The sequence below is a fragment of the Monoraphidium neglectum genome (genome assembly GCF_000611645.1).
Source record: "Monoraphidium neglectum strain SAG 48.87 unplaced genomic scaffold scaffold02369, whole genome shotgun sequence".
NCBI lineage: Eukaryota > Viridiplantae > Chlorophyta > Chlorophyceae > Sphaeropleales > Selenastraceae > Monoraphidium > Monoraphidium neglectum.
In genome coordinates, this window is record NW_014011259.1 from 1 (window position 1) to 9,458 (window position 9,458).

At 65.9% G+C, this 9,458-nt stretch overlaps 4 protein-coding genes across 4 annotated transcripts; 3 read left to right on the forward strand and 1 right to left on the reverse strand.

Annotated features, from left to right (window-relative positions):
• Window positions 1-257: 257 nt before the first annotated feature.
• MNEG_10563 (hypothetical protein) lies at window positions 258-1,001 on the reverse strand (the record flags this gene model as incomplete). The annotated part of the gene is made up of 1 exon (XM_014040962.1): window positions 258-1,001. A coding segment is annotated over one exon (744 nt), but the record flags the coding sequence as incomplete, so codon positions are not given.
• Window positions 1,002-1,627: 626 nt separating this feature from the next.
• MNEG_10564 (Dehydrodolichyl diphosphate synthase) lies at window positions 1,628-3,544 on the forward strand (the record flags this gene model as incomplete). The annotated part of the gene is made up of 3 exons (XM_014040963.1): window positions 1,628-1,783; window positions 2,131-2,226; window positions 2,672-3,544. The coding sequence occupies 3 exons, from the start codon at window positions 1,628-1,630 to the stop codon at window positions 3,542-3,544; spliced, it is 1,125 nt and encodes a 374-aa protein (XP_013896417.1).
• Window positions 3,545-4,979: 1,435 nt separating this feature from the next.
• Window positions 4,980-6,975, forward strand: MNEG_10565 (hypothetical protein; the record flags this gene model as incomplete). The annotated part of the gene is made up of 5 exons (XM_014040964.1): window positions 4,980-5,045; window positions 5,294-5,430; window positions 5,749-5,881; window positions 6,165-6,279; window positions 6,503-6,975. 5 exons carry the CDS (start codon window positions 4,980-4,982, stop codon window positions 6,973-6,975), a joined length of 924 nt encoding a protein of 307 aa, XP_013896418.1.
• A 1,443-nt stretch (window positions 6,976-8,418) lies between these two features.
• MNEG_10566 (component of the exocyst complex) lies at window positions 8,419-9,203 on the forward strand (the record flags this gene model as incomplete). The annotated part of the gene is made up of 4 exons (XM_014040965.1): window positions 8,419-8,571; window positions 8,745-8,873; window positions 8,983-9,061; window positions 9,184-9,203. The coding sequence occupies 4 exons, from the start codon at window positions 8,419-8,421 to the stop codon at window positions 9,201-9,203; spliced, it is 381 nt and encodes a 126-aa protein (XP_013896419.1).
• Window positions 9,204-9,458: the final 255 nt, after the last annotated feature.

The window sequence follows — 9,458 nt, forward strand, 5'->3', positions numbered from 1 at the left end:
CGCGGGGGCCGCCGCGTCGGTGGGAGGGCTGGGAGTGTCGGCAGGGCCCGGCGGGCTGCGCAGGGCGGGCACCGCGTCGGCCGGCGGTGCATGAGGTGCATCGATCTGGAGCGCATCGCTTCACACAGCGACAACGGCCGAAACTGGAGCACCCCAGAACAAGCGAAAGAAAAACATTCACAGCTCAGAATTCTCAGAGCGGCCAGCAAGGAAGCTGCCACCACCGCCGTGGCCCCCATTGCGTGACGTGAGCCCACCTCGCGCCACGCGTGTATGTTGACCGGCCGGATCGACGTCGCGCCGCAGCGGCGGCATGTGAACTTGATCTTGTGGCCTCGCCTCGGGGAGAACGTGTTGAATGACTCATAAACAACCTCCTGGTCCTCGTCAGCGTCCTCGTCAGCGCCGTCCCCGCCGCCCGCGCCGAGCCCGTCGCCCCCCGTCGGCCGCGGTACAATGCCCGTCGCGCGCGCGGCGGGCGGGCGCGTCGCGAGCGCGGTCGTCGTCGGCGGCAGGGGCGGGGCGTCCGAGGTTATGTGATCTGCGGGCGGCAGGACTTCGGCGTCGACGGCCTCGGCTTCGATGTAGCCGTCGCCGATTAGGCAAACGGGCTCGCCGCCGAAGGGCACTATGCCAGTCTCGCCGACGGGCAGCGCCACCAGCCCCACCGGCCCGAGCGGCGGCACGCTGACGAGGCCGCCGCCGGCGGGCGGCGTGGGGCGGACAGAAAGGCCGCCGGGGCGGCGCCAGGGGACGAGGCCGGGCGGGGGCTGGGCGGCGGCGCCCGCGGCGGCGGTTGCCGGGGCCGGTGAGGCTGGCGACGAGGGGTAGAGTACGTAGCTGTTGCCAAACAGGACGGGCCGCGCGGCGCCGGCTTCTTGCAGCCACAGGGTGTGCCAGTTGAGCATGACTGGCTGCGCGCCGTCCGCGCCGCCGGGGCTGGGCGCGGCACGCGCGGGCTGGCAGCGCGGCGCGCGCCGCAGCAGCGGCAGCGGCGCCATGGACGGGCTGAGGTGGCGCAGCACGCACGGGGCGCCGTGCTGCGGCATCGAATGTGGCCGCCGAAGCATCCTCTCCTGCTTCGGCCCGCGGGCTGGCTTCGTTGGCGTGGGGCTTGTGTTGACGAGGCTGGTGGGTGTCGCCTTAGTTCCGCTAGCAAATAAACATTGACTAATAACCAAGCGATACCCAAGCCAGGTCCAGCACGAAAGCGCGCAGATTGCTACAAAAAGATCAGGTCGGTGACCGTTCGCGTGGCGAACGGTACAGAAGATCGTAGAAGGGTGGATACGTCTAGCACACCAGGCGCATGTTGATGCGCTTAATGTGTTTCTAACAGCCCAAGCACTGTTTTGCTCAGAATCAGCAGGACTGAACAGATCGTCTTTCAGAACTGCATGGAGTGAATGCTCTGGCACGCTTGAGGCCGAATTTCATCTACTATTAAAATTCAAAGGCCTCCTGAGTGTCTTCAGCTCTTTAGCGTTGCTGCGGCCCGTTCCGCTGCACGCATCCAGCGGCACATAGCCGGAGCCCCACCGGCACCCGCGCCGGCCAGCGCGAGCGGCACAGCCTGCTGCCTGCCCGGCGGCCGCCCCACCCCGCCCCGACACCGCCGCTGGCCGCCATGTGGCTGCCCGTGCGGCGACTGCTCGAGCTGCTGATGGCGGGCGCCGGCTCGGAGGTGCCGGGCCATGTGGCGTTCATAATGGACGGCAACCGGCGCTATGCTGACGAGGCCGGCGTCGAGCTGCTGGAGGGCCACACCTCGGGCTACTCCAAGGTAACGCTGCTGCTGCGCGCGCGCGCACACACACACACACACACACACGCACACACACACACACACACGCGCGCGCGCGCGCTCGATGACGCTTGCTGTGGAGTAGGTTGATTGTGTGCATCTGGTCCGCCAGCAGGAGCGGGCGCAAGCGTGTGCTTCACAACGCCTATCGCCGCACCATGCATTCCTTGTGCGGTGTCCCTTGCACCACCACCCATCACATCAGACAAGCAATTGCATCAGCAGCGGCATGACTTGAATGCATGCTCGGTCTTGAGCCGTTATTGCCCCAACTTTGTGAAACACACAACCCAACCACACACCGGCCCTCGCTCCCCAATGCCAAGATGGTTGACGTCATCAAGTGGTGCTTCGAGCTGGGCATCTGCCACGTCAGCGTCTACGCGTTTTCGATCGACAACTTCCGCCGCGACACGGGGGAGGTGGAGGGCCTCATGCGGCTGGCCGCAGACAAATTCGATGCTCTGTTGCGGGTGAAATCTAGTGTGTGTGTGTGTGTGTGTGTGTGTTTGTGTGTGTGTGCGTGTGTGTGTGTGAGTGTGTGTGCGTGCAAGTGCGCGCGTGTGCGCGTACGCGCGTGTGCGCGTGCGCGCGTGCGCGCGTGCGTGCGTCGGATGTGAATTTGGTTGAGAGGGGGATTGCTGCGTGGAATGGAAGGGGCGTGCGTGCATGCCATGCTGCGAGCACATGTGTGCACGCGCCAGAATGGGGCCAGTCCGGCGCTGCTGCTGCTGCTCCACCCCATCTCGATCCGACCGCCCTCTGCCGCAAGTGAAACACACTGACCTCCGTCGCGCCCACCGCCCCTCGGCTGTCCCCGCGCCCGCACTCCACCCGCCACCCGCCACCCGCCACCCAAACCCACAGGACGAGGCCGCGCGTGAGTGGGGCGCAGAGCTGCGAGTGCTGGGAGACCTCTCCCTCGCACCCCCAGGCGTGCAGGCCGCCGCGGCGCGCCTCATGCGCTCGTCCGCCCGCCTCGCCGCGTCCGCGCCGCCCGGCGTCCCGCGGCGCGTGGTCAACGTTTGCTTCTCATACACGTCAACGGAGGAGCTGGGGGCGGCGCTGGCGCGGCTGCGGCGCGGGCTGGCCGGGTGGCAGCTGCTGCCCGGGGACGTCGGCTGGCCGCTGGTGCAGTCCGCGCTGCACACTGGCGCGCCGCGCGCGGGCGGCAGTCCGCCGGTGGACCTGGTGATACGGACGTCCGGGGAGGAGCGGCTTTCGGACTTTCTGCTGTGGCAGTCTGGGGGCGCGCTGCTGCAGTGGCTGCCGGTGCTGTGGCCGCGGCTGTCGTTTCTCGACCTGTTGCGAGCGGTGCGCGCGTGGCGCGCCGCGCGGCCGGCGCTGGCGGCGCTTGCAGCGACGGCGGCCGAGCGGGAGCCTCGCGGGCGCGGCGGCTCCGGCGTTGGTGGGGGCGCGGCCGCCGGCGGCGGCGATGAGGGGCGCGGTGGCGACGCGGCGGGCGCGGGCGGCGGCGGCGGCAGCGGCGCTTGCGGCGGGGGGCCGTGCGGCGGCTCGCCGAAGGGGACGGAGCGCGCGGCGTCGGCGGCGCTGTCTGCGATAAGCGAGGACGAGCCCAGCTGCGCGCCGCACCCTTCCCAGCAGCTGCGGTTCAATGACTTCCTCCGCGGCCTGGAGGCGCAGCGGCAGGACTGGATACGGCAGACGCTCGAGGCGGCAGGGGAGTGGGAGGAATGGGAGGGGCCGCAGCGTAGCCACTTGGTCGCGCCGGCGTCCTGACGGGGCTTCGGATGTTGCGCCTCATCCGCCGCCGATTTCATGAACAGATGAGTAGATTTGATGCGCCAAGCTGCGTATGAGTGTGTCATACGCAGCTCCCGGCATGCGCTTCGTACTGTATTTCATTGGTGAGCAGCCTTCAGTTTCTTGCGCTCACGTGATGCGCTTCGCTTCCCGCACAGTGACGCGCGCCATCCAGGCATTCATGTGCTGCACCACACTCACTCATGTGCATTGCATGTGGGGCGCGTTGGGCGGCGGTCCACACATCAGGCGGCCTTGTAACCGCTCATCCGCCCTTGCGACATGTACGGCAACCCAGAGCACCCCAGGCCGGCCGGCCTCAGCGTATCGGCACTGCAAAAACCAAACGTGCCGGGCAGACTGCTGGTGAAATGCACGGCAAATGCATACCAGGCTGCCTGTGAAACCCTCAAACAGGCCCCAAGCAGCGGTCTGGTGCGTGCAGACCTTGTGCTTCCCCACACCACTCCCTCCCAGGTCCTGAACATGGTGAGGGCGCAGGCTGGGCTCTGGCTGCGCCTGATGGCCTGCGCGTCGATAGTGCGGTCCTGATAGCACACGCTGCTCTTTTGCAGGTGGGCTCCAACACGGAGATGCATGTGGGCGCCTGCGAAGAGCCGCGTGCCCGGGCAGTCACGCCTGCTCACAAAAAGATGCTGCCTGCGCCAGAAAGCCCCCCGCTGCCGGATTGCGGCATGCTGCCAGAAAGCGCTGTGGTGGCCAAAGCAATGCTCAGCAGCCCCACCTGACTCTGCGGCAGGGGCGAGCAGCGCCCCGTGCTCAGATGTTTGACACTGCCCGCAGTTGGCGGTTGGCTCCATTCAAACCTTTTGGTTGGCGGGAACCAGTTGCAGATGACCCCACCCAACCCCCACCTCTCAGAGATATGCATGACACAAGCAGTCTGAAGACCTTGTGTCAACCGCGGCGCCTGCAATCGCTTGAACACCGCGGCCAGCCACATCAGCGTGTCGCAGATTGCGACATCATTGGCAGCTTGTTTTCGGTTGGCCGATTGCGTGCAGGCGGGGGGGTGGAGGCGCCAACACCATGGTTGAGTTCTGCTTAGGAGTGTGTCATTGAAACCTTTTGAGCCATCACTCTGCGTCATAGCAGCCCGCATCGCTGCCGTCACCTGGGGTCCTTACGAACCGCCCCGCCAAAGGCGCTCCCTTGACGCTCAGTGCGTAGACAGCCCAGAGATATTACGTGTTTGCAACCGGTGATCGGCCTTTCCTTCCATCAGGAAGTGGGACTTCGCCAAAGGCCACATCAGACTGCGGAGACAGTGGTGTGCGCAAGCGGCATCAGCCACGCGCTCGCACTTGGACTCTATAATCATAGCGATCAAGGCGCCACCTTTGCTGCAAGGCCGATCATTTTTCGACAACATCGCGCCAGCATCCCAGCCATGGGGAAGGCCGCTTCAGGCGACGAGCGGATCCTGGGACCTCGCACGATAACGGTGGTGGCGGAGGTGTGTGCTTGAGCTCCCGCACGGGCTAGACTCTCGGAGGCCTTGCTCACCTGCTGCCACGCGTCCACCCGACTTGGGGGCGCTGATCGTGCACCCGTGCTTCACGGGGCATTTGTGCTTGTCCCTGCCTGGCCCTTGTATGAGCCCGTGCAGTGCGGCAGGGATACGCCCAGCTTGCCCGCCGCTGCCTGACGGCTGACGTCGCCACCCGTTCTCATCTCTTCCGGGGTGCCCCTGCTGCGTTACAGGCCGACGACTGCCCTGTGTGCTGGATCTGCCTGGATGGGCCTGGTCCAGACCGGCCGCTGGTGCACCCCTGCCGCTGCCCGAGCTGGTGCCATGCTGGGTGCATTGCGCGGTGGCAGCTGCAGTCAGCTGGGACCAGGTGTGGCCGGGGTCCAGCTTGGCATGCTGCAGCCACGAGGGCAGGTTGTGCCATGACAAAACCAAGCGCTGCTGTCGCATCGCTCCATGCCTTGCAAGATCCGTGCCCCGACCGCCCACGCCATGTTTTCATGTCGCACACCACATGCACGCGTCCAGGCCGACAGCCACACATGGGCCTGGGCCAAAACGATGCACCCAAGCACTTGCCCTGCACATCTGCTCGCCCATGCCGTCGGCAGCCGCAGGCCACATCCGCTTACCCCTTGTCCCCTTCCCCGTCCCCCTGAATTCCCGCCCTCGCGACCCCGCGCCCCAGGCGCGAGACGCACTGCGATTTCTGCCGCGAGGCCCTGCCAGACTGGAAGGACGTTCTTACCCCCAACAGCGACACCACCAGCGCGCCGGCGGTCATGAACGTGAACTTTGACCATAAGACGTACAGCTTCACGGTGAACTGGGGACGCGTGGCTGGGGGCGCGCGCAGACCGTACCGCCCCGCACTGCCCTGCACCGCCCCGCACCGCCCCGTCGGACGCGGTGACAGCGGCCCTGTGGGGTGCAGTGTCGGCACCCCTGTGGTTTTCGCCACCAGGGGGTTCAAGGCGGTCGTTTTTTATGTGTATCTCCGACACAACGGCTGCAAGACCGAAAACGCTGCGTGTTGCTGCAGCATGCCGTGAGCGCCTTGCCCCACAGGCGATTGCTTCGCACACGCCTGCGCCCCGGCCGCAGGTCGCGCCCGGCCCCGAGGGCTACAAGCAGTTCACCCAGGCCATCCGCAAGGCCTTCCACCTTCCAGATGACAGCGAGCTCAACATAACGTTCACGTGCGACGAGCCCAGCTCAGGTGGGGCTTGCTCTTGATCATGGAAGGGCGCAGGAGGGGGAGGACGGAAAGGAGGCGGGCTGGCGTCACAAGGATGCTTGAGTGGCTACAGGGTCGCTTGGACACGTGTTGTACGGCAAGCACTCATCATTTGCACGGAGGGTGTATTTGAGTGGCGCCGCAGCGGGCCCATGTGCGCGCCTCGTTTCTGACCTTTTGCGCCGCTGACGTGGCGGACGCGCAGGCTCGCTGCTGACGCTGTCGGGCCCGGGGGCGTACGACGCGGCAGTCCACTGCGCCGCCGTTAGCGCCGCGCGCCGCAGCTCCCTGGGCGGCCCCGAGGCCGGCGTCGGCGGCCCCAGCGGCGACGGCACCACCGCACCCGCCGGCTCGGGCGGCGACAGGGCGCAGGTCGCGGCGCCCGGTGGTGCGCGCGCGCACGGCCTGTGCCCCTGCCCGCCGCGCGTGCGTGCGCCGCGGGCCAGCACCAGCGGCGGGGCCAGCACGAATAGCAGCCCTTCGCCCCGCTCCGAGGCGGAGGATGCAGCCGTGGCTCGCGGCTTTTCAACCGGCGCACTGCCGCAGCAGCAGCAGCAGCAGCCTGAGGGGGCAGGGGCAGCTGCGGCGGGCGGCGCGAGCAATGTGCGAGGTGGTGGCGGCGTCAGCCTTGGACGGAAGCTGCGTAATGCGCTGTCTGATATGCTCGTGATCCGGTGAGGCGATGGTTTACAGAAAGTGTGCAGGGTCGCCGTTGGGGCTGCAATAGGGTGGCCCCATCGTGCCCCCCGCCAGCTCAGAAGGGGGGGTGCAGGGTTTCCAGAGGCGGAGGCGGCCGCTTGCAGCCGCAACGCCGCGCGCGCGCACGCTGTCGCAGCCCATCCCGGCGGCGGCTCGGATCGCGCGTGCTGCGCACCTCCCCCTTGAGGCCTGCCGTGAGGTGCACACACTCATCATCCTTCCTATGTCGCTAGCTCGGTTGCTGCCCAGAGCTGCGAGCTCTCTCTGGTTCTTTCTGCTGCGAGGTGTCTGTTCATGTGCAACGCGCCTGCCCCTACGTTTGATGTGCCAGCCGCATTGGTGATTGGGGCAGGCTCGGAAGCCCAGCCAGCCCCATTCCACGGCACCTTTCATTTACGCGCCTGCACAGGGCTCAATAGCTTCTGAGCAGGGGCTCTCTCTTGCCCTATACCCCTTCACACGCTCTGCAACGGCACGCCAGGTGTCCAGTCTCGGCAGCTGCCTCGGCAGGTTGATCACATTTTACTGCATCAGTTGGGCCTTTGGTGCCTTTGCGGTGTGTGCACCCACACCCTCCGTTGCGCATCGGTGTTCTTGCATGCACCAGGCCGCAGCGCTGACGTCATCTGCAGCTCGTGGCTGTCGTGTATGTGTAGCTTTCATACAGCTCGCACCTTGTATCAACCCTTTCGGCTCTCGTTGGGGGGTGCCTCCACCCTCAGGCAGGCTGTGGCGTAGGCCGCCAGCTGTGCCCACGTTTAGCTGCAGCGCTTCCGACGGGCGCGCCTTCTGCAGCGCCCCGCTGAGTGCGCATTTTGGGTCATGCAGCCCATGCAGCACTCAGCCACCACCCTTGACCCCTTTTTGGCCGTGATGCCCCTCTGTTTTCCGCTGCTGATGCCGTATGCCGATATTGAATAGCATGCCTGCGCCCTACACGCTTTGTGATCGTATTCGCTGTCATTTCTATCCTGTTCAGCGCGGCCAGCAGTTGCATGCATGCATGTACCGCTTGTGCCCTGCGTCATCCCAGTTCCCCTGGCGGCACGGCGTTGTCCTTCCCTCGAGTCACAACAGATAGGCAGGTGCGCATGCACTTCAAACATCTTCGCCTTGATGTATAGCACTTGGCGCTGCTGTGCACTTGCCTCTGTCAGCCGTTTTCGTGTCTCGCACTTGTAAGCCGCGTTCAGTCTCACGTCCTGTACATGGGCCGTCAACTTGGCAGTGGGGGCCAGGGGTGCATTTGCGGGGTGCATGTGACGCACAGGGGGCTGGTGACGAAAGGTGGCGCCTTTTTGTCGTCAGGCACGCGCTCATTGGTTAGTATGATGAGAGTGTAGAAAGCATGCGCATTTGGGAGCTTCCAGCAACAATGAGGCTCGAGCTGTTGTGATCTGGGCCGACGACCTCGCAGCAAAAATGGCCAAATCCGAGGAATGGGAACACATATGGAAGGATGTGGGCGACCAGCTGGCGGCGATCGGGCAAGATTTCACAGATCCAAAGTTTTACGCGCTCAAGCATGTGGTGGAAATCCTCAGCTCGAATCAACCCCAGGCGATGGTGGAGGAGGTGGGCTGTGCAGGCCGGCCAGCCGTCACACCCGGCTGAGGAAGTCGCACCGGGGCCTCGGCACAACACTTGAGATGATGCTGCCCGCGCGCACGCGCGCAACCCCTTGCCAACGCTGCACGCCGCACCCTCCCGTCCGACACCCTGACGCCTGCACTGCGGCCGCCCCGCAGCTGCGGGCGCACGAGGCGCGCCTCATGTCGCTCGTCGACGCGCTTGCCACCGGCTACCACTCCGGGTTTGCGCGCTCCATCCAAAACTACAGCCGCATCCTGCAGCTCTTCGGGGACGCCACGCAGCAGGTGGGCGCGGTTAATGAATGCCAATGGGCGTGTGCCGCTCCACCCGACCCTGCTTTCCCCCGGTGCCGCCGCCCTGATGGGCCGCCCGAATCCCGCTGCCGGCGTGCAGCGCAGTGGGCGCATGCGATTCTTTGTGCTCATGCGCGCGACGGGCCGTGGCCGCGCGTGCGCCAACTGCGCTGCGGCAGGTGGACGGGCTCAAGAAGAGCCTGGCCGACGCGCACAGGCAGCTGGCGGTGCAGTCGAGGCACCTCCACCAGCAGGTGCGGCGGGCCAGGCCGCGGCACCAAGTTCTTTTGTTGATTTGCAGATATCGTATGTGTCATGTAAGACGTGTGTTTGAACACGTGCACGTTGCGGCGAGTTCGGCGGAGGGGGGCACACGCACTAAGGTGGTTAACCCGCAGGGGCACCTGTGTTGTCACAACCTGCAGTGGACCGACAACAGCCTGCGCTGGAGACTTGCAGGTGTCGCAGCGATGTTGTGCAAGCGCGCTGGCGCGCACCCAACTCCACACGCGCTCGCGCGCGCACACACACACAACACTTACACGCACGCACACACGTGCGCGCTTGCGTGCACGC